Source organism: Odontesthes bonariensis, chromosome 2 (genome assembly GCF_027942865.1).
Source record: "Odontesthes bonariensis isolate fOdoBon6 chromosome 2, fOdoBon6.hap1, whole genome shotgun sequence".
NCBI lineage: Eukaryota > Metazoa > Chordata > Actinopteri > Atheriniformes > Atherinopsidae > Odontesthes > Odontesthes bonariensis.
In genome coordinates this window covers 21,501,381-21,525,776 of record NC_134507.1, presented here as the reverse complement: position 1 = coordinate 21,525,776, position 24,396 = coordinate 21,501,381, and the positions used below count along the sequence as shown (strand labels likewise).

Here is a 24,396-nt window from a genome sequence, read left to right as displayed (position 1 = left end):
GTGGTTACATCTTCTGACTTTTCATTGAGAATGTCCATGTTAGAAAGGTGACACAGGAATCTAAAACTGTGGGGGAGGAGTATAGGAAATATTATCTTGCTATAAAAAATCTACTTTTTTTTCGTTTTATCAAAGAATTGAATAAAATCTGGTTTCTCATGGGAATTTGCAAACCAAGCTCAAAATGAGTACACAAACACCTGAAATGACCCGAAGTGAATCAGAAAACAAAGATACTTTCTTTATCACTGGGTTGGGCTTAAAATTCAGTTGAAGCCTTTATGCAAATTCTTGTCTGTGTGGTCATACTAGTTCCCAGTGGCAGCACACACACCCACACACACGACTTCAGGCACAGGGAGCAACAAATGATAAACCACTGAAATGCGCCGATGTGAATCATAAGTTACGTATTACACACACCCAGAGAGCCACACCCTGAGACAAGCCTAACAAAGACTTTGAGCGGCATGTCCCGACAACTCTGGTCTCTCTGTGAAAGAGGCGGGGAGAGAACCAAGAGTGCAGGAAGCACACTGAAGAAGGGAAAGAGAGAAAATGACAGGGGTAAATTACAGTAGACTACAGACGTAGAAACAGAAAGAAAACTTACCCAAAGGATCGTCAAAGTTGGAAAATACTGGAGAACTTTTCTCCCAATCCAATTATCACTTTTATTTACTTTTATATATGTTTCCAGGACACAACATGGCTGCTCACATGCTGTCAAATGGTCTCTATAGTTCAGTTTTTATACTCAAACATGGTTATTTTCAGTTCATTTCACCTCTGCAAAAACTGTATAAAGGCACGATTGTACATATGTTCAAGTACCAATCAGAAATTAAGGAATTTATGGTCACTATTCAACAAGGGATTGGAGTGCTATTTACACATGCTTGATATAATAAAACATGTTTTTTAAACATGAGTAACAAGAAATGCACATTTGGTTATGACTGATATATTTTCTAAAGACTTGTCAATCACTAGATATTTACCCATTTTTTGGAGGTTTGCCCACAAATGGCCACAACTTCTGAGTCTCTCCTCAGTATGACTCAAACGCAAGTGGCACTCAAGATCAAACTGATTAATAACACACATTATCGGTTAAAACAGACACAAAAACCAAAATCATAGCCACTAAATTTAGCATATAGTCATACAAACACTTGCAGAAGAGTCGCAAGATGGCAGAAGCTAGAGCCAGCTATAAGTGTTACAGCAGTTAGCTCAAAATAAGCTATTTACTCTGAAGAGCAGAAAGAGCTTAAACAAACTACTTTATTGCAATGGATGTGTTGATTGTAGCAGATTTGCTTGCATGATAAGCACCCTGTGACCTGATGTTGGACTAACTTAGCTCTGTGAAAACCATGCACTTTAGATGATAAGGTTCTTATGCAAAGTACACCTTCTTAACCATTACATTGCCTCTAGAGTAAGTTTTCAAATGTAAAACTAGTGCATCTGGTTCAATTCAAAGTAACTCAAGAGAATTTGTACATTTTTTTGCCCTTTGGCTGCCCCTAGAATTGTGGGATGTGACACCAGTGTCATAAATCAAATCTGCTCATGAGCCCTGCGCATGTGCAGACATACACATGTTGTCATGTTGAAGAGGCCAAGAGGTAAAATTCCCACAACAATGTAAAGCAACACAAGAGAAAAATGGTGTGTTGCGGAACTGGAAACTAAAGTCATGAACTGTGGTAACTCAGCTCCCAGGTACTCAAGATCTGTTTCAGGCCCAAAAATGTGCATAACAAAAGTCAAATGTGTTCCAAAATGAGTTTATTTTTCATAGTTTCACATACTTAACTTGTGTTGTCTTAACTTAAATTAGTTCAGGGCTGTGTGGTTGATAGCACTATTGCCTTATGACAAGAAGGTTTCTGGTCCAAATCTCAGCTGAGGGCTTTCTGTATGGTGTTTCCATGCTCTCCCCATGCATGTGTGGGTTCTCTTCGACTGCCTCCGTCAGTCCAAAAACATTCATGTTGGGTTAACTGATTATTGTAAATTGACCTCAGGTGTGAGTTTGCATGCTTGTGCAGTTATCACACACCTGCTATACCTTTATATTTCCCTGAGTTTTAAAAGCCACCTTTTTCATCTCTATTAAAGACAAATGGTGAATTTTAGTACAACTACCAAAAAACAAGAGTTTGGAGTCATTTATTGTACATGCTGCTATGCCCTTCTCCTCTGAATGTATATATACTGTATATAAAACTGGTATCGTAAGTTCTGAAGTATGACAGCTAAACTAGAAATTTGAAATGGAGTTTTGTGAGCTTGCAGAGCTGTCTGTCTCACTGTGCTATAGGCCTTTCTGTGATGGAAAACCATATTTAACATGTCTGCCAGGCACAAGGAGACAGATGCAGAAGGATTGTTTTAGACGAGCTCATTTGGACAGGGACGGGTTATAGACCTCTTCTACAAATGGACTTTCCTACAATGTGGAATTAATATCTGATTCATAAAGGGGTTGAGAAATGTAATCTTTGATTTTCTTAAGAAATGATGCACTCTGCTACACAAATGTGAGATGACTAAGAGATGTTACATGAGAGTGCGAGTAAATGCATAAATTTGGCATGTAGTGTTAAAGCAGTTTGAGTTGTTTGATTAGAAAGGCGCTACACAAGTACAGTCCATTGTGTGAACAGATCGTGCATCACCACACCCTCAACTGGGAAATTGCTTACAAATTCCTTAGAAATTTAGGAAGGGTGAAAACAAAGCTGATTCAGATATTCAGTCATCACACTTTCGAGCAGTTTTACTGGGAGGGTTTCCAGGTTTTCACCACACCTGTTAGAGTGTGGTCATCAGCGAAGGATAAAGTCTTTACTTGTTTGTTACTTAAGGAAATGTAGGAAAACAGAAGTCAAAGTTAATGAGTAAAAGCCCTGCAGTATGAGGTGCCACCAGGGACATAAATCAGAATTAACTTCCATATACACACATGAAATTAAACTCTTCCACATACTATACTCAAAACCTTGCACAAACACTAGTGAAAAGCTCTCACATAAACTAGTGAAAACATTTACCTCTTATATAACCCACTCAAAAGCTCTCATACACACTACTGAAAAGCTTACATATATACTAGTGAAAAGCTTTACCTTTCATATATACTAGTAAAAAGTTCTCATATTCACATGTCAAACCTCTCATATACATATGTCAAACCTCTTATTTATAATGGTCAAACCTCTCATATACATATGTCAAACCTCAACTTTTCACTAGTGTTTGTGCAAGGTTTTTAGTATAGTATGTGGAAGAGTTTAATTTCATATGTGTATATGGAAGTTAATTCTGATTTATGTCCCTGGTGGCACCTCATACTGCAGCCTTGACTTAAGCAAAAGTGTAAAAGGATTGGCATCTTCACCTATTGTATTGTAACCTGTAAAAATGTATTTGTGATATATCATCCTATTATTTTCAATCTGCAAGGTAACCGTAGAGTAAAATATACGACATTTATGTATTTTCTGCTTTTACTCCTACTTCAGAAGGTTTAAAGTGAAAATACTCAACAACTTAAATAAAGTGCTAACGCTGAAGTACTTAAAGGCCCTTTGATGGACTGGTAACCTGTCCCAATAACAGCTGGGATAGGCTCCACGCCCCCCACCCCCCTCTGTAACCCTGAGTTGGATAAAGTGGGTAAATAAAATTGATGGGTGGATAAAGCACTCAAACTGCAGGGGACCATTATGGTTTTATTATATCAATATTTTCTGTCTGTGTTGCTACGCAGATGCCACTAGATGTCAGTCTTGTTCAGCCTTTTAGCTTCTCTGCCTTTTCCATCCTCCACCTTTTCAGCCCACCTTTCAGCACTTCCCACTCCTCTGTCCAGGTCAACATGAACTTTTATTTCACATGTGTCTTTTTGGGTGGTGGCCCCAAAAAACTAGATGTGTGACAATTACTTAAGAAGTCAGTGTCAGCCTTTAACCCCCTACACAAAGCTGTGTCAAGTGATTTTTAGTGGGGGTTGGTTTCGATCTGCGTCTGAGGTGCTTTCCACTGAGAAGAAGACCCAGAAGAACATTGAGACGTTCCTTCTCGCAGTTCTCCCCAGGGTTCTCCCCGCTGTTGTGCCAGCTCATACCGGGATGGGGCCCCAAGGCTTTTGGGGCGCCGATGGAACAATCTGGGTTCAGAAGTCACTCTGAGGGACTGGCCACACTGTCAGAACAGAAGAGATGTATGACTCTGGAGTATGAATACAGGTATGTTGAATGAGGCTTATATATTAATGTAAAGAACCTAAAATACCAGCGAATTGCCATGTGAATGGCTAACTTGTTTATGATCATCATAAACCCTCAATTTCAGTAGTACTGTTCCTTTTGAAACTGATAGGGAAGCTGTGCTGTACTAGTATTCCAACATAAGGTACTGCTTGACAAAAAATGTCAGATGTATTGTGTTTATTTTTGCCTAAAAGAGTGAGGAGCAGGAAGTGCTGGAGGAGAGCAGAAGAAAATGTGACAAAGGCGCGTACAGTATGTGACATTTACACAAAAACAAGGTCACTGCAGCTACTTAGAAAAACAGAACATGCAGTACGCAGCATGTACTGCAAGTAAAGAAGTGCACAAATGTTACAGCCAGCTATGAACTAGAGATGATGTCACCCGTTTCCCCCTTCTTTTTTCATAAAAAGTGATAGTTATGATTGGTCAAAGTCCCTGTGAGTCAGACTCTTCCTTCTATATTTATACAAAAACCCCTAAAGACAGGCAGAGCATAATAGAAGTTTTGATTACTTTTTGGGTACTTTTAAACAACCAAACAAAAGCTTAATAGGATGTATTGTAAACACAATTTATGACAGCTTGCTAAGCATGGGATTGTCTATGTCCGGCTTGTAAAAAGTGTGTTGTTTAACACAGCTTGACACGAGAAGCACTCAAGATGGCAGCGATGAAGCGAGGAAGTTGTCAGGTCATTGCCTTCAGTAATTCCACACAGTATAAATACTGTCCTATTGTTTCCAATATCTAAACTAAGTGGAATACATTATCAGTGACTTTAAAATTAAATCTATTTGACATATAAACAGTATTTGTTTGACAGAACATTATCTCTGTAACAGAACAATACTCGTATGGATTTTAGTAACGGAAAAAATGTTTCGCTAAATAATCCTGAATAACAGAAGTTTTTTCCCAACGTGAGTACACTCAAGCACACCCAGTATACACTATAAGAATAATCATTACTATCACTGGTGTAATAATGTGTAACTGCTCTGTGTGTTTTTAGTGGTCTTTTTTAAAGCAATGTTATTGTACAGTCAGAGTAGAAGTGGAATGTGAAGTGGTGTGAAATGGGAATAAAGTAAAATCCCTGGTAGGCTGATAGTTTTTGGTCTTAGTTTGTAAATGATTCTCATGATTAGTCAACTTGACAGGCTATGAATCTTAATCCTGCCTTGTGTAACATATATTTTATTCATTTTCTATCAAGTGTATGAAGCATAATATTTATAGTATTATATATGATAGTGTTCTATACAGTATAAGTATATATAGAGTTATTTTGAGGAATGAAAACGCTCATTTGCTGCTCTTTGTTTATCTATTTATTTATCAAATGTCCAAAACGAGGCTTTAAAATGTTTTTTCTTCAAAACGTCTCACCAAAAATTTGTCATATGTAGAGTTCATATGCCACGAGGTCTGCTCTTCTGCATTTTTCTTCATTAAATATTTTTAGTTTTATTTTCTAAACAATCATGTTTGTATTTTGTATTGCAAATGATTGGGTTAGCTATATTAGCTCTAGATCTGTCCATAAGAACAGTACTGGAGTACATGTGTTGTAGTTACATTCCAACTTTGTGAAATCAGATTAAAAGGAGGGAAGAAAATCTGCATTAGCACATCTGTAACTACTGTAGCAACCCATTTATACCAACTGCTTTGAGGCTGCTTAAATGTGTTAATGCTAGATTTAATTTTTCACACTTGAGAGGGAAGTTTTTGTGTGAGCTAGTTGAACTCTAAAATCTTTATATCTTTCGAAACTGACTTAGATTTTTGTAGAATCTATAAATAAGCTGACGGAAACAGCAGTGCCATAGTATTACTTTAGTGTGTGTACTTTAGGTTACTTACAATTGGGGGTGGAGGTGGGGTGTTTTGGTATTCTCAAAAAATCCTTTGTGTGTGGAAATAGTCCAAGGGTAAATTTTCTGCTGAACTCCATATCTGACCCCACCATGTACATTTATGACATGATAAACTTTAACAGCCGGTGATTTGGAGCAGTGTAGTGGGTCAATTGTCTCCTTTGGGGGTTTCCATGTACTGGTGACAACTACTTTGCTTCCACAAGCGGCTAGTTTATTGATCACTCCAGCCTGTGACTCATCCTGCATGTGACCCTGTGAGGAACCTTTAAAATGTTTGGAAAGTTTAGCCATAAGTATTTTCAATAATAATAGACACAGCAGTAACATCTCATTAGTTCATGCAAAGCAAAGAAAGGTATTTTTAGGAGTCCATAAATACATACTTTGTGGAGGAAGTTTGTGTGGTTAATAAAGGTTACTGTTAATTTTGACTTACAATGTGTGCTAAATGTCAGCTCATGGGCCAAAGCATTGAGCTTTAAAAAGTAAGGTTGACTAGGTGAGCTTATTTTTTAAAAATGCCTATCAGGTGATGATTAGTTTCTGTTCCCTGTATGAGTAGGTAGAAAACTGAACTGTGGTCAGTGTTGGGGCAACACAAGACAGAAGTATAAATCATTCCATCAGGAAGAGAAAGGAAATAGGAAGGGGAGGAGTGAATCAGCACAGTGGTGGGCAGGATAGGATAACAGCGAGTAGTAGGATCCAGTCCTCTGTTTAAAGATTTGTGAGGATACAACACGAGGTTTAAGCTCTTATTTACTTAACAGGTAAGTTCTGCCCGTATTTTTGTGCATGCTCACTAAAGACGCACTGTGAGCCAGATTATTCAGCCTTTAAGTTACTTTTGAAAAATGATGATGGTGCATTTGTCCATATTCAAGTTGTTTTCAGCTTAGCCTTAAGTGATGAATTATCTGGATGAAGTTTTTTAGAACAATACTGTGATTTATATATATTTGATATATTCATATTTCATGCACTCATTGGTCCTATGGAAGATCTGCTGTTTTTCTATGTTTCTATGTTTTGGGGCTGGTTAGACAAATATAAAATTGTGATAGATGTAACCTGATACTGTTAGCCTGTTGGCACCCTTACACTGGATAAACTGTAACATGCTTTGTTAAGGACGACAAAAACCTGTCTGTAAATGTGCATTGACACACAAAAGCAGGTAATATTTCTCCATTATTTGCATTTAGATGTATCACACCTTGACTCAACCCTAACCCCAACCCTAACCCATGTGAGTTAGAATCCAACCAATATTAAATGTGCAGAGTAAGAGGCAAAAACAGTTTGCATGAGAGAAAAATATTTTTGATTAAGATTTCTCTGTGGGACTGAATAAAAAAAACCTTTGTGGTCTTACTGGTCATGATTCTCAGACAGAGAAGATTATCTTTGGCAGATGTCATTTGAGGAGCTATGTAACACAGTCTTGTTGGTTAAGGTGTAATGTTATGAATGAGATGGTAGACGGTTTTTTTCCACAACTGCCTCTTTATTTTTAGCGTCTTATCAATCTGTGCTAAGACTGAAACTTCAATGTGCTTTAAACGAGAAGATAATAAACTAACTCCTCAACTTGTGAAATTATAAATGAACTGACTCCAGCATGACAAGAGCTGTAGTCATCTCCTTAAATACTCAAACACATATGCATGCAGTCAACAAGTCAAAGCCTCCTTCTTTTAAATGATTAGTGTTTTTTTGCTGAGGCTGGTCTCATTGCAGGTTAATGATTTATTTCTGAGGCTGCCTCATGAAATAGTGTGACGCGAGCTGTCTGTCTCCCTCAGTGACGCTTCTTTGTGCTCAGTAGGTGGGATATGCTTTTCAATATTGAGTCAGACAGCTAGAGGCCCCCCCTGGCGGCAGAAAGCTGTAACTACATCAGATTGTGACAGAGAGGGAAATGGGTGGACGGAAAGTCCCCGTGTGGAAATCCCCTGACTTTTTTTTCCCTTTTTAAAAAAATAAGCGTTAGCGGACGTGTGTACTCTTTTGAAAAAAGCTCGGCGAGCTGCGAGGGCTCTGAAATAGATCTGATACTGATGAAAAGAGGAGGTTGAATGGCGCCGAGAACCGCAGCGGTGAGGCTGAGTGAAGTGGCTGAGAGAGGACTAGCCTGAGCATCCGGGAGGCTTTGTTATTACCCCGACATATTACACAGGTAAGACACCAGTCCTCCCACCTTGTGTCTCCACATGTGGACAACAGCTCCCACCAACCGGGTGAGACTCAGTGGATACATCACGTTTGGGCCTCGAGTAATGTACGGTCGTGTTTCTGGGGACATGGAGATAGCGTGAAGCCTACTCACGACAGTGGCTTTGACAGCCATTGTTTACAAAGACGTCATCCTCCAGCGGATAAGAGAGCATTTAAACAGCCAAATCTAACATCGGTGCCGATACTCAGTGTCGGTGCCCGCGGTGAGCTACGCGGACGGACGCTACATTGTTTCAAAGGTAGTTGTCATTGGAATTACGTAAGCCTTTAACGTCAGCAAAGTCTCCTGTTATTGTGTGTTTTTTTGTGTAGCCAGCCATCCTAAACCGCAGCGTCCACCATTGTGCCTCTGTCTGCCTGCCTTAAGTCTGCCCGCTGTGACAACACAACACACCAGCGTTTGGTGTCAACATGCTCCCAGACATCCAGGTGTCTGTTGTCTAGTCCTTCAAGAAGTGACTGACTGGCCCTTTAGCGTGGCCTAGTCTGTTGTTGCACCTGCTGCTGTTTGGGTAGTTCAGGCACAGAGGTCAGATGAAGCGGAGCTTTAAGGTGTTTGTTCACTGTTAACTTTTAACAGCAACCTTTGACTCACTGTCAGCTGATAACTGAGGATTGAAATGAGGATGCTGATGGAAGTTTAAAAGTCAGCTAAACTCCTGGCTTACTTGCTGACCGTCACTTTTTACTTCCTGTGAGCTAATGTGCTGAAGCTTTCTTCCACGTCTGAAATGACTCTCTTCTCTTAATTTTTTCCACGTATTAAGTATAGAAAGTAATCAGTGGCAATGATGTTTAACTTTGTTAGACACAAAAGTTGATCTCCTTCCTGTGCTGAGCTCAGTGTCTGTACTTTCAACCTGAATGTTCTTGGAAACAAAAACCTGATACAGTTTGACAGCCGGTGAGGTGTTGGGGATGAAGGAAGCCTTGTGACCTTCCCAGCACCATTTTGTTGTTGGAAGCCTTTGAACTCAGTGGGACACCCTGTAGGGGGAAACTCTCAAAAACCATCAAGGCAAAAAGAAGAATTAGAAGAGCAAACATGAATACAAAGCGTTCTTTGTGTTCTTCATTCAATTTGGCCTTGCAGAATCTCCAGTGAAAAAGCACCAAAAAAACTTCTTCAGTAGGATGATCTTCCGTGATGGGTGGTTTCCCAAACAAACTGTAAATTAATTTGTGTCTTGAGTCTCAATTAATAAGGAAGGGGACTCTCCACTGAAAATTTCCCAGCAGTCCCAGCAGTCTGTTCTTTTCTCCTGCCCTCTGCTGTGAAATAACAAACCTTCTCCCCTTTTTTCTGTCTAGTTTCCACGTTGTTCGGTCATCGCCACTTGGTGCCTCCTCGTCCTCCTCGCTCCTCTTCCTCCCCTCCTTCCATTCTCCCGGCCAGCCATTCGCCATGTCTCAGGGCCAGAACTTCCTCCCCAAATTCCTGTTTGTCTCCAATCTGCTGAAAGCAGTGAAGATCCGTCAGCGAGTGCCCAACGACGTGGTGAAGCCTGCTGCCAGCAGCGGGCTTATGCACCACCTGCGGGGAATGCACCGCTACACGTTGGAGATGATCGCCATGAACCACTTCCCTCAGGCCTTCAGGGAGGTAGTGCAAGCCGCCATCCTGGACCGAGTCATGCAGGCCTCATTAGAGCAGGAGAAGAAGCTCAACTGGTGTCGAGAGCTGAAGAAGATGGTGCCACTACGCACCAATGGTAAGAAAGATTTTACACGTGCTGAGTAACAACTGTGTTGGAGTCTTCTGGAGTTAAGTTGATGTCTGTACTTTTTCTTTTCTTTGAGTGAAGTTCCATGAGGTTCGGGGGTATATATTTTTTTAGAGTTTTGTTCATATTTTCACACAGATTTTCAAAGGATTTAGTTGTTGTGTATCAATGGATGAATTTTAGGAAACGTTGTTGGAGCAGAAGTTGAACAGCAGGAACGACCCAACAAATGGGCCTCAGAGCTGATGTTAAACTTTGTCTCCTCAATTTTAGGAACTGTAGTCATCTATATTGTTCCCCACAGAGGAAGTGTGATACTTTTGTTTCATTTTCTGTGACAGAAAAGGTGTGTATTTATGAGTCAGGGGTATTTGATATGTAAATTCTGAGATGTCATTACTCACTGGCAGAGTTACTGTAAATGACAACAATCGAGAAGCATGGGTTCCGCTTTCGCACGGACTCATTTAGCAGTACCGTTGGTTTTAACCGTGCCGCGCTTCTGAGTTCGGGCGGGCCCACTGCTAAGTCATGTTTTCTGTTACGTGGAAGTTGTAACACGGGAACATCCCAGAGTAGGCAAACATTAAAACGGGGCTAAGTGCTTCTGATCGTAGCTCTGTACTGGGAAATTCTTGTTTACTGCCGATGATGTTTCAGACCCGAGCATTTCCACAGCATCTACAACTTCTAGTTTGTCCCCTACTTTTTTGTGTAGGTGTGTGTGTTAAGAGTGTAAATGTCAATGATAAAAAAAAAAAAAAAGGAGTTGTTCATTCATCTTAAGTTCCCCATCACCTTGACTGAGGGGTCTGTGACTGTCTTTGTGGGAGTCAGCTCTCTCATCAGGCCTTTTTCAATCAAATGTTCCCAAATCCAACTTGTGTCTCAGTGTCTCTGGTGGCCGTGTTTTTTCTTTATTTCAGTCACACATCTGGTGTGTACATCATATCTATTTTAAGGTGGGGGAACTATCTTTGAAAACAGTAGAAGGAAGTGGAAATCGATCAGCATTGGAAATTTGTTTTTAAACGTGAGTTTCCAGAGGAAATGGTATCCTTCTTACTCATGTGAGAAATTCCTACTTTAACCTCATCTCAGAATTTTCTTTGAAGAGTTACTGGATGGCTGACTAACTTACTGGATGCTTTTTGTTGTGTCCTAAGGGTCCGCTTCAAATTCAGAAGTTAGTAATAACTAAATGAGTCACTGTAACTCTCACCAGCGCATGGTTCCTCTTCAGAAAGACCCCAGAACAAGCTCAACTGACTTCTGCTGCCAGTAACCTGTATGGAATTTCCTGGCTTGAGTAGATGATGTCATAAAGATGAGACAGAATTTAGAACCGGATCGTACAAGTCTGAAGGACCCAGACGTGACTTTGAGCAGAGGACGGACAATACACACACACACACACATACAGAGGACTGACTGACTGCTGCTGAGTCACTTGAGCTCAGCAGACACATACAGACAGAGAACGTGAGGGAGAAGAAGTCCGCCAGAGAACGTCCAACATCAACTGGGACTTACATTTTCTCCCATCCTCTGTGTGAGTGCACAAAGGATTCAAACCTCTGGAGATTCAAGACTAGGAAAGAGAATTGAGCATCGTAAAAAAACAAACAAAGAAAAAAAAGCCTCATAAAATGTTCACTTTACTCCAATTAAAGTAACAGGGCCATATCCGTTTCCTTTTTCCCCACACGATAAAGTAATCGGTCATTCAAATTTTATCGTGTCTTCTTTCTTGGATGTCTCGTACGGATCAGAGGGTTTTTCCCAAACAGCATCCCATGTCTGTCATGTGTCCCTATCACGCAGGATTGGTTCAGCTACAAAACACTAACTCCACATACTGTAAGAGCAGAGACTGCACACACACTTCCACATTGCTGCATCTTATAAGATTTGTGCTACACTGTTCTGGTGTTAAAGGCTTTTTCTAAGTGTCACTGTTTGACCAATGTGACTCAACAAAGAGTGGGAGAATATCACCTGGATGGCAACAAAAGGTCACGTCTGGTCACCTTGTCACTGAAGAGGGGGGTATATTTAGAGTAATGGGACCAGGAGACTGTCTTTCATTTTTAGTCACCTGCCACCTCGATTCAGGGTCAAAAGTCTGTTGTTTTGTAATCAAGAGGAAGTGAGTCTGCATTTGGACATGTGAGCCTATTCGTATACGTCTCTGTGTGTACGTGTCTCTGCAGAGAATGCCTTTTATCACTAGAGAGCTGAACATTTTATATTTCTCATTGAGTGATGCAAGAGCACCGAAATGCAACAACAGCTTGCTAGTCTGAAATAGAAGTGGATGTTTTTTCCTTCAAGTACAGTGGGATGTTCCTTCAGTTGAATGAAAACAAGTGGATCTCACATTACAGTCATCTCGCAACACAGAAAAATATATTTTGAGAAATCTGATCACAGCCTGGCCCACAGCACACTTACCTCAAAGCAAAACACATTTTTAGAATCTCTGATGTCAAGGCTAACTAGTTTGTATAAATTCAAATGACTTTTCCTGTGCAGGAGTAACAATCTTTTAAAAGAACAGCTCCTGTGAGCGTTTGAACATTTCCTTTTTTTTATAGCACATTATTTTGCAGAGAAAGGTGTGCATGCTTTAGATGTGTGAGCTACCTCTGAAGAGGTTGACCAACTTTACACATTCAAGTACCTGTATGTCTCCTTTGTGTTTGTACATGTGAGGGCACATGTTACCTAAATGCTCGTTAATCTCAGCCTTTATCAGCTGATGATAGCAGTAGTTAAAACGCTTACATTCCATGAGGTCCAAGTCACGCCTCTGTGGAAAGTACAGGACCAGCTGGGTAGCACTGATGAGTTGGGATTATAGGAGGGGATCACATACACACATACTCACACACACACACACACGCACAAATAGCAGAAGTTAGCACAGGGAAATTCCTGCGTTTAGTGTGACAACAGGGTTTTTCAGAGCTGCACACATTAACAAATGTGGGCTCTCCTGTTTCACAATGAGAAAAAGACCCAGAACTGCCAAAGGAGACACAGTAAAATTCCAGGATTTCTTTTGCTGTTTATGCACAAGCACACATGCCTTTTAAACAACTAACTCTTTAATTATCTGGGCAGTTAGTGGAGTTTAGAGTTTCTCTTTCTTTGACTTAAAACAAGACGATAAATTGTCTGGGATTCTGGGAGTCGTGCAGACTTTTTTGGTTTTTTTTTCTTGTAAAGGTTTCATGTGTAAAGACAAAGCCTTGTCTGTAGAGTATATGTGCTTTTAAACATATGACGGTCATTTAATAATCCACAAATCAGATAGTGTGACAGTTGGCCTAACGGCCTGGAAATCCCCAGACTTTAGTTACACTTGAGTGTGCACAGACAGCAATTGTCCGCTGTGTATGCTGCATGCGCTGAGAATTTGTATGTGCGTGGATGCACGCACAACTTTCGGACTTTGTATCCCATGTACAATGTACAAGCTATGAAGTGCTTGTCTCCTGTGTGTGTGTCTATAGGAGATGGGAACTGTTTGCTTCACGCGGCCTCTCAGTACATGCTGGGTGTTCAGGATACGGACCTGGTGCTTCGGAAAGCTCTTCACGGTGTTCTGAAAGAGACGGACACTGGAGTCTTTAAAGCTCGCTTCCAGGCAGAGCTGCTGCAGTCTCAGGAGTTCACCCAGACTGGACTCCGATACACCACCATGGTATGACGACTGGGTTAAATCCCAATGTCAAAAGTCTAGTTGAAAGTATTTACTGCTTTATGTTTTAACCATTTGTGTGTGAACCTTTCTAGAACTGGGAGGAGGAGTGGGATAAGATTGTAAAGATGGCATCTCCGGTCTCTAGTAGCAACGGCCTCCAATTTGACTCTCTGGAGGACATTCACATCTTCGTCCTCTCCAACATTCTCCGCAGACCCATCATTGTCATCGCAGGTACTCGCTTTTTATCACATTCACACTCATTTCTCCTCATTAGCCATCGAACATATCTCTTTGTTCTACACAGATATCTTCACTGTAGAAGGTGAAGATATCTCCTGAGGAACATTATTCTGTTTTTTTGTTGTTTTGAAGTTCTCACAGTGTTCATTTTCACTGTACCACTTATTACTTATCTTGATTGGGGAGTGGATATTAAGATTTAATGGAAGGGATATTCTCAAAGTTATTTTACACTTTATATGACTGTTTTATATATTTCACTGTCCGTACCAGTCTTCTCAAATGTTGGATCGATTTGATTCAGGAAGTTGCTAACTTCTGAAATGTGATCTAAGATAAAATAGAAGTTGGTCATCGTCGGTGCTTTTTTTTAAAACTAAAACAATAACTCTTCAAATTGTTTTCTTCAACAGACCAGGTGGTCAGGAGTATGAAATCCGGCTCCTCTATCTCTCCTCTGAATGTGGGTGGGATTTATCTGCCTCTACACTGGCCACCCACAGAGTGCTACAAATACCCAATCGTGCTCGGCTATGACTCTCAGCACTTTGCACCCCTCATCACCATCAAAGACAGCGGTCCAGGTAGGAAACACAAAGCAGCAGATTTTATGTAGCTAACATGACAAAGAGAGAGGAGAAAGAAACGTCCTGCTCATACTTTTGTGACCGTTTAACATGTTGATCTGGACTGACTCTTTTTTTTTTTTTTTTTTTTTTTTTGTAAATCTCCAGAAATCCGAGCCGTACCTCTGATCAACCCAAGACGAGTGGGCTTTGAGGAGCTGAAGGTTCACTTCCTGATGGAAAAGGAGCAGCAGCAGAAAGAGCGGCTTCTCAATGACTACCTGCAGCTGATAGAGATCCCTGTCATAGGCTTGGGCCATGACACAACATGGATCATGAAAGCTGCACGGTACTTACAGTTTTTAAGCTCCCCTGAATTGACAATATGGAGGCGAAAAAGTAACGAATTGATATTTCATTGTAGTTCATTGATGCACTGGTAAACACAGTTTCCCTCAGTGGAGCTAAAGATTGAGGAACTTTTATTTATTTATTTTTTATTAGATCAGTGATCTTAGTTTTAAGTTCTTGAGACTTCCTCAGCACTTTTAAAACAATGACATTAAGAACATAAAATAACACTGTATGTCTCTGTACTAAGACTGGATGAGGGCAACCTTCCTGAAGACATGAACCTGATGGAGGACTACCTGCAGCTTGTCAACCACGAGTACCAGCGTTGGCAGGAGGACAAGGAGCAGGCGTGGGCTGCCCAGCCACAGCGCCCACCACCCTTCTCTGTCTCCCAGCTCTCCCTCATTGAAATACGTTGTGCCACACCACGCTGCACCTTCTATGTCTCTGTGGACACGCAGCCTCATTGCCATGAATGCTTTGAGAAGCGACAGGCCACCACAGGTGGAGGAGCGAGGATAGAAGGTGTGATTCAAACCAAGGGAGCAGGTGTGCAAGGTGGAGTAGGGGTGATGGTCGGATCAGAGACTGAGGTGAGCTCCAGAGGAGCCCGAAGCAGCAGCCCCCCATGCTCTTCATCCGGGAGAGGGGTGGTGTTATCCAGCCCACGCTCTGCTCCACCCACCGCTCCCAGCCTCAGCCTATACAGTGAAACTCATGCCATGAAGTGCAAGACACCTGGCTGCCTCTTCACCCTCAGTGTAGAACATGATGGACTCTGCGAGCGTTGCTTTAACTCAAGGCAGAACCATGGACCCCCTGCAGCTGGAACAGCTGCTACAGGACTTCCAGGCCCCAATGGGGGGCCTGTAGTCCCCCACCCAGCCCAGGGCCCTGGCTGGACCCAGTGGGGGGGCAAAACAGAGACGGAGCGATGTAGCATGTGCAGACAGGAGGCATTCAGGATATTCAATGGCCTGTGTCCACCCTGCATGCAGAGACAGCAGGCTCCAGAAAGGGGTGAGCCACAGCAGAGCACCCCCAGGACTGAGGCCTCAGCCTCTGCTTGGAGCCAGGCCAGAGACACTGAGCGGCCGTGCCTCACCCTAACCCCAGGGCACACATCAGCCTGGCAGACCCCTCTGGCCCGGCTTTGTAAAAGATCCGGCTGCCAGTTCTTTGGGACACCAGAGAAGTTGGGTTTCTGCACTATTTGCTATGTAGACTATCAGACCAACCACCGTAAGTCCTGAGACAAAACTTCTATCATATTACAGTGTTATTCAGATGTGATGAATGAATGTGGTCAGTTTGTAAGAGTTGCTGTTGATATTTAATAGAAACTCCATCACAAGGTATATTCATTATGTTGGCCACTGTCCGTTTCAGACCTGACTCCTCCTCCTGCCCCGGTCCAGAGCCGGCATGGTTTGGAAACAGGCTTCCAGAATGCCACACGGTGTCGTGGGCCTGGATGTGGTGCAGTTGGTAAGGCGATGCTGGAGGGCTACTGTGATAAGTGTTACGTCAAAGAGCAAAGTGCACGGCTCAACCAAGTGGCACATCGCACACCACACTCCCCTCCTCTGGTCATGGTGAGTGTCTCCCATACCTTTTCCTTGCTCTACTTTACTATTGTCATGTGTTCTATCATTCATCTGTCTTTGTGCAGTTTCCAATTGACATTTCTCCTCTTCCTCTTTATTGTCTCCCTTTCTCTCTCTGCACTTAAAGCGGGACCGAGCAGCCAAACCCAGATCCTCGCAACAGTCCCAGACCCAAACCCAGACTCAGTGCCGGCGGAGTGGCTGCAGTAATGTGTCCCCGGGTTGCACAGATCTCTGTCCAGAGTGCCACACGCGGGGCCAGGGCAGAGAGGGAGGCAGGCGGGCGCAGGCGCCCAAGGAGAAGTCTAAGCAGCGGTGCCGGACGCAGGGCTGTGACCACTACGCCAACCAAGAGAAACAGGGCTACTGCAACGAGTGCGACCACTTCAAACAGATTTACCGTGGCTGACTACATGCTCACTACCGCACATGACAAAGATGACAACACATAGCTAGCACGCTAGAGCCCTCGCCCTGCTGTGGGCTCCTCATGCCAGTCAATGCACCTCTGATACTAACTAACCAACTAACTAACTAGCTAGTGACTAACTAGTAACCTTATGGCCTGAAAATCAAACCCCCCCATGTAGAATGTGAAGCGAGAGTGTGTGTACTTTGGGGGGTGGTGAGTGTGTGTGTGTGTTCGCAGTAGACATGGCCTCCAGAATACCTCTTTGTGCAATTACTATCATCTGATTTGCCGTGTGATCCTACACGGTGAGAGGTTTGGCTACATGTCAGAGCAACTGACTTAACTCTTGTGTACAATATGTATTTAGAGGTACGCAGTGAATCGTGCCGGACAAAATGATTGTATGTTGACATAACAAGAAGCATCTGACATTGCTTTCTAGACCACAGCCAAGGATTTACACCCCCGTCTCTCTCTCTGTTTGTCTGTCTTAACCCATTTGTGTAACTGTCTGCCTGTCTATCTAGCATTTGCTCTCTTGAGTGAGGGAAGCAGTGGTTTGGGAAAGCCCAGCAACAAATCTATGGAAGTAGAAAGCAGAAGTGAGGCAATCTTGGTAAAGCAAAGCAAGTCAAGTGCTTAAAATGAAGTGAAATGATATTTCACCATTTTTTAGCTTAGTATTCCAAAATCACTCATTCATGTCCCCTCCAAATAAAGAGGCTCTCGCCAAAAGAGGCTCTTGCAGTCAATATTGTAAAAGGCTAAAAATGTACTTTTTTTCCATTAGTGAACAGCAGTGTAAGTTTGTTTTCCGGCAAATCAACTTAAGTATTGTCACTTTTCTAAGTTTATGTAAATTGCTTGATATGGAAATTCAAAACCAACCATGTGTCTAAATGGTGAAAGACAGACAGGGCAGGTCCCTGCTAGTTTTGGTGCTACATGTACAGAAACACAAGCCTCTTCATTGTAGCCAACACGCTGGTGGTGTCAGCGGCCAGAAGGCAGAGAACAAAGTTGAGACAGGACCCACCCTCCTTTTATTCCTTCTTTCCTCCCTATAATAGTTCCCATTTTCTCCAAAATAGATCTGTTGCCTTGGACATTGTTTTTATGTTTACCTACCACTTAAGCACCTAGAAATGCATACGAGACATGCGCTCACATCCCTGCACATGCACACAAACGTCGTGTTGCCAATCTTGTCAGAAGTGGATTAGCAACAATAGTAAAAACTTGAAGACGAGTCAGTCTGGACTATTATCCTCCTCACCACCACATACACAGATATGCATACATGCACATGCAAACACAGCTCTGTGAGATTGTATGCCCCACCCAAGCCTGAAGTGATGTGTAGGTAAATAAACTCGTAAAGAGATGCATTCCTTTCTGCTCCACCCCACTAGATGTGCCAGAGCGACAGTTTCAGAACTCCAGAAAGCAATCCCATTGCCTGCTTTGGCTAATCTTGTTTATCTGAATGTGTTTTGTGTTGTTTCTACAACAGCACAGTATTGGGGCTGATCCCTCGATAAGTTTTGCCTTTAAGTAGGAATGAAATTTTATAGACCAGAGGGGCCTGATCAGTGATTATAGATCAGGGCTCCCACCTTTAAAATGCTTTTCTGAATATGGATTTTATTCCGTATGATAGGACCTTCTAACCTGATGCCTCATCTTCAACATACACACACACACACAACACACGCACGTGTGCGTCTGGAATACACACAAAAAAACTGACATTCCTGTTTTCTTTTGTTTGTTTTGGATTTTTTATTTTTTTTTATGTATTTTGATATATTTGGTTTTGTTTCTGCCAAAAGACAAAAAGGAAAAAAAAACAAAAACATGTGCCATCAATTGCTAAACAGTTGTTGTTACCTCCTTAAAATGGCCAGCCTGGGTTATTCTAGACTAATAAGAGAGCCGCAGATAGACATCTTCAATTCTGTGTAATCGCACATTAGAGCTGATCAAGATCCTTCATTGAAAATCCCCAAATGGACACCTATCTTTCTGCGAGTTTCAAATACAAAGAAGTATTTATCTGCAAGCATAAGGCCTTTATCAGACTAACTCAAATGTGATATCAGCTGCAACAGTTATTCCCCTCAGACCTCCGCTGGACACCACCTCTGCTGTAGATGTCCATCTGTGGCTCTAGTCAGAAATGACAAACAGGCTCTCCGTCTGCCTTTTCATTCAACTGTATCTAAAGCTGTCAGGCCGGCCCACATGCTGACGGCCTGTGCGTAGATCTCTGTGTGCTTTAATCACCTCTAGACGAACCTTAATCAATTAAAGGCCAATTAGGGGTCAGCTCATCAGGACCCCTTTGGGGCTCTGACTGAGTTTGGCTGGGAGGAGGTCATATAAGTTGCACATGATTTGTCTAAGCTGCTGAGGCATTTAGGAATGGTACTCTGACTTGCGGAGGGACATTCCAACAGTCGGAAGAGCATTGGCTGAAGATCAGAAAGTGCAACAAAACATGCAAATGGTGTGGGAGTTTCTTTTGACAATAAGATATTGTATGAAAAAAAGCCTGGTTTTATTTGTTAAGTATTTATTCATATCAAGATATCTGTATTGTGTGATTCAATAATTATTTATATGTCGTCCTGAAATGAATTATTTTTATTAAGAAATCTGACTGATGTGGTTCTTGACTCAAGTCATTGCGTGTATGTGTGTGTACTTGTATTGCTATCTTTGTAAGCAGTGTTGTTAACTAAATATGCTAAAGTTAGGGTTGGGGAATGCATCATCTTTAAAGAATGCCCCTACAAAGATAACCATACAGATTTGTGTTTGTGTGTGTTTGTGTTTGTGTGTCTTGACATGTAAAGAGGAAGAGAAGTACTTTCTCTTTTGCAGAATATATATAACACAACCATGCATGCTCCCTACAAGCATTTCTTCCCTCACGTACGCTTGTATATTCTCTGAGGCTCAACATTTTGCTCATCTCATGGCATTGTCTCATGGCTGTGTTGCTCAAAACTTATTTCTGCTGAAAAACACTTGCTTACTATTGGCACATAATCCATCCCCAGTGTCGAAAGTGCGCTGTGGGTGCTGCAAAAGCCATCAGATAACACATTACTTAAGCCTGGTTTAGATAATGCAAAATGCACCATTTACCCATACGCCTAACTGGGTTAGCTTTCCATTCTTCCCTTGGCCTCTGTTGTTCATTTCTCTTTTGTCATTATTGCAGATTTCCAAAGGAAGTGTGCTTATTTTTCAGTTGTTTCCAGACTATTAAAAGGGTGCCCTGTGTTTAGGATGGTAATTAAAAAAGGGAGCCCCCACCCTCATAAAAAAACACACAGCTCATTTGGGAGGAGTGGATTATTTGGTGGGAGGGGGGAGTTTGGAGTGAGGGGAGATATGGCAGTTACAGGTGGGGAATTGCTTATACAGGCTACAGCAGGGACGAGGTGACATTTAGCAAGTGTGGGAACTGCAAGGTTATGCGTGTGTTTCAGATGGTAGGTTGATGTGGTTTCCTGGAAATACCCCAGCATGCAAATAGAACAGTTCCTCTGACAAGAAGACAGGCAGAGTTTTACTTTAGGACTCGGTGCCAGAAACGTGTAGAGCTAAGCAAGACGGTAGAAATTATGATGATAGATATTTGCAATGAGAGAAATATATGCAAATTGAATATTCAGCACAAGGATGTGTGTCCCAATGTAATTTTGTATTATGACCTTTATTTCATCTGAAAATGTGTCTTTAAGGTCAAAGACCACTTTTACAGGAGTTAATTAGATCTGTTAGACTCCTTTGTTTGCTTTCCATAGTAGTAATAAATTATAGCAATGTTTAAAGCATGTAGAACTATTATATTGCAAAAACATCACAAAATATTGTGGATTAGCCCAACAACGACATGATAATCATGATATCATTGTCATTATCCTAAGAATTATGGACATGCCTTAGATGATACTGTACTTTTTTGGTAGCTGGAGAAGTGAGTATACAGATAAATGTGGAAGTATACCATCATGAGTGGATACTTTGGTGAAAGTGTAGCTTGCACCTGAAGTATGAAAAAACTAAAAACACTCACATCACGATGCATTAAAAACACCTCTTGTACTTGAACTTTTTCATGTACTGGTGGATACTTCAATCTATAAAATGTGTTGATGTTTTATATGATCTGAATGAAATCACCCAGAGCAGCAGAGTGACATGTTACAGCCACTGTCAGATGGAAGTAGTGGAGCAAAAAGGCACATTAGCACTCCAAAATGGAGTTGACATATATATAGAAGCATAAAACTAAATATGGGTATTTCAATTTGTACTTCAATGGTACAGCTTTCACAACAAACTCACAGTAAAAAGTGGGGCCTTGGAGGCTAGCTTTGCTCAGCTGGCAGTCTAGCCTTGATCCAAAAAGTATTAAATGCTCAAATATTTAAACACAATCATGTATTATACAAAATGGTTTTCATCTTGATGTTATTTTAACTTGACAGCGAAAGACTGCATCAGACTGCAATTTACACTAGCCAATCCACATCAGCCAAACTCGGTGTTTAAGCTGTCAACGATAAATTATGAATGAAAATGTCAGACCTAGATTTCAGGACAATGTCTTTTTTTTTTTTTTTTTGATGAATGAATCCCCCAAATTCTGACTCACTGCCTCTTCTTTTGAAGAGTTGAATGTCGCAAAAAGCAAAAGTACAGCCGTGGCTCATGCAACAGGAAGTCATTTGTTGTTGTGCAATAGGATGCGGGTGTATCCATGGTTACTTTTGTCTGACCTTTTTGTAAGCAGCGGCAAACGTGAGCTACTCCCTTCACTGAGCAGAATCACACAAACACACACAAACTAATGATGATTCTGTAACTATCCTCCGGATGCCCCCAAAACCTCAAAGTCAGTGTAACTTTTTCCTTAGAGCATGGGGAAACTTCTGCATTTAGGTTGTAGATTATCCACAGCTGACATATACAGGTCACGGTGTTCTCCATCAGTCTGCAAGTTAGTCGGTGAACCTCACTTTTAGGATTTTGGCTGAATTATAATTTATGTACCTTTCAGGTACAACTTTACTTCATTTGTTTGTTTTTTTCACTGACCAACACACATCAAGCGCAAAGCACGTAAAGAAATTGAATGCTCCAGTTTGGGAATAAATGCAGAAAATGAAATTGTTAGTAACACACTTATAGGTGTATCCCTGGCATTCATTACTGTATTTATCAGCTATTATACATCCACATCAAGTCTTTAAACATAAATAAATGATTGAACACTCAATATGCCACATCTGTAATTATTGTTAATACTTGATAATTACATTACACTCATGTACAAATTGTAACAGTGTGTTTGGATTTATTCAAAACTGTCTACAAATGGGGTTTATAGACTTAAAACTCACAAAGAAATGTTGATCTTGATGACTGATACTTGACCTGGAGAAAAGCTTGAAAGAAATTCTTAACTCACATAAGATATATTATTTTATATTTCCTCTGGGGCTGCCAGCCGTGTTTTTGTTGGTGAATAATATTTTCTCAGGTGGCTACAATGATTAACTATGCATTGAATGATTCTTAAAACGTTTCCTTTGTATGTATGAATTAAAAAATATGTCCTCGTATAAAGCATTTATTTCTCATGTCTCCTGTATGAATAACGTGGGTTAAAACTGAGTGTCACAATTTTCTACACGTGAAATGTCCACAATTTCACAGCCAGCTGGCCTGCAAATGATAAAGAAAAAAGCATTTCCAAGAAATTCAAGAAGCGATCAGCAATCCCTGTGTGCAGGTATGTGCATACATGTGGGAGAGCTCCAGGGTGAGTCACTGTAAGATGAGCCGATAAGGGAACCGAAAGTGACAAGATGCAGCAGAACACAGTGTGCCAGTACAACAGGGGATCATTAACCCGCTAGTTTCAGGATTTGTTCTCCCTCAAGATGTTTTCCAGCTTCTGTAACCAGTCACATTGCATTCTGACTTCCAGTTGTCTAGTAGTTTAACATAGAAGATGTTTCAAAAGCATACAATCAGACAACTATCCCAAATTGTCCGTTCATGGTGAATCACTTCTCTTGTAGTTGCACCGGCGGTTTTTAACCACTAGGGGACGGAGAATAAGTAAAACACTCACGCAGAAGTTCTTTTTTGACACTTCTGAAGAATGCTTTTGAACAGTCACATCTATGTTCCATAGCGAGACACAATATTGGATGTTTTCCAAGTTAATTCTATGATCACTGGTGCTGCTACATATACATATATTTATCTCATCCAATTAGACACAGCATCAAGTTTTTTTCATGTAGTGGAAGTAACTGTTTATTGTGATTAATATTTTTGTGATTTCCGGCTTTGAAAATATACACAATCTGTAAATATCTGGGGAGACCAGATGCTGGACCTTTTCAGGAGAGAAACATATGTGTCCAAAATATATCTTACTACTAAGCCTTGTTGATCATCTATGTTGTATTTTGTGTTTCATGACGCTCCAAATGTTTTCCGTTGGTAAAGGTCTGGACCGCACTCTTCTACTATGAAGCCATGCTGTTGTAATAGATTGAATTGAATTGTTTATTGATCCACATCAGCTATCACATCCACAGACGAGCGCTGTTCTACCTGTGGTCAAGTTTACAAATTGCATGCAGTATGGTTTGACATTGTCTTGCTATGCGCATAGCCTTGCGCAAGGCCTTCCTTGAAAATGAGGTAATCTGGATGGGAGCATATGTTGCCCTAAAACCTTATGCACCTCTCAACATTGATGGTGCCCCTCCAGATGTGCAAGTTGCAAGTTATATAGACACAAATACATTTATTAAAAGTTTAAAATGTTCTCAATGTGGTGGTTTTTTTAAACCAATGAGAATTGCTAAATGCTAAATTGGAGTCTTACTGAGAACAGAACTGCGAATCAGTCCACTCAAAGTAGTTAAAGCTAAAGTTAAAGATGAATGGCAAACAAGCAGGGAATATAGCGTAATATGGGTACACTTCCGTCAACTAAATGCCCTTATCTGCATGCTTACGCTACACTTTTTGACTTTAAGTATGAAGCGTCACATAAGACAAGATGTTAAACTGCAATACCCCGCATTGGCCACTTGTTCGTAAACAAACCACAAGTTAAGACTCCAAATAATAACTACAAACCCCACATTTGTTTGAGTTTACGGAAGTGGAAGCGTCATCATCTGGTCGTCTCGTTTAGATATTCATGTTACACTACAGACACTTAGGGAGGGCGGTGACGTTGGTTCACAATGGGAACTCACAACACCGCCTTCGGAGCAAGCCGAATACTAAAACTAACACCACCTTCTTGATAACCGTTGTGACGCG

At 41.2% G+C, this 24,396-nt stretch overlaps 1 protein-coding gene across 2 annotated transcripts; it reads left to right on the top strand.

Moving 5' to 3' along the window:
- Positions 1-8,070: 8,070 nt before the first annotated feature.
- Positions 8,071-19,889, top strand: tnfaip3 (tumor necrosis factor, alpha-induced protein 3). 2 transcript variants are annotated; one of them, XM_075478959.1, is made up of 9 exons: positions 8,071-8,351; positions 9,722-10,122; positions 13,653-13,843; positions 13,936-14,077; positions 14,500-14,670; positions 14,821-15,001; positions 15,254-16,248; positions 16,396-16,601; positions 16,741-19,888. In XM_075478959.1, the coding sequence occupies exons 2-9, from the start codon at positions 9,816-9,818 to the stop codon at positions 17,020-17,022; spliced, it is 2,475 nt and encodes an 824-aa protein (XP_075335074.1). In that variant the 5' UTR covers positions 8,071-8,351; positions 9,722-9,815; the 3' UTR covers positions 17,023-19,888. The 2 variants fall into 2 exon arrangements, with proteins under 2 accessions (XP_075335074.1, XP_075335084.1); XM_075478969.1 differs by lacking the exon at positions 8,071-8,351 and adding an exon at positions 8,360-8,649 and having other exon boundaries at positions 16,741-19,889.
- Positions 19,890-24,396: the final 4,507 nt, after the last annotated feature.

What these genes read in the sequence shown, in the direction of transcription:
- tnfaip3 (XM_075478969.1), top strand. Translation starts at nt 9,816, where the DNA reads ATGTCTCAGGGCCAGAACTTCCTCCCCAAATTCCTGTTTGTCTCCAAT. An exon ending in TGGATCATGAAAGCTGCACG is followed by an intron (nt 15,002 to 15,253) that starts GTACTTACAGTT and finishes CTCTGTACTAAG; the next exon opens with ACTGGATGAGGGCAACCTTC. An exon ending in ACTCCCCTCCTCTGGTCATG is followed by an intron (nt 16,602 to 16,740) that starts GTGAGTGTCTCC and finishes CTGCACTTAAAG; the next exon opens with CGGGACCGAGCAGCCAAACC.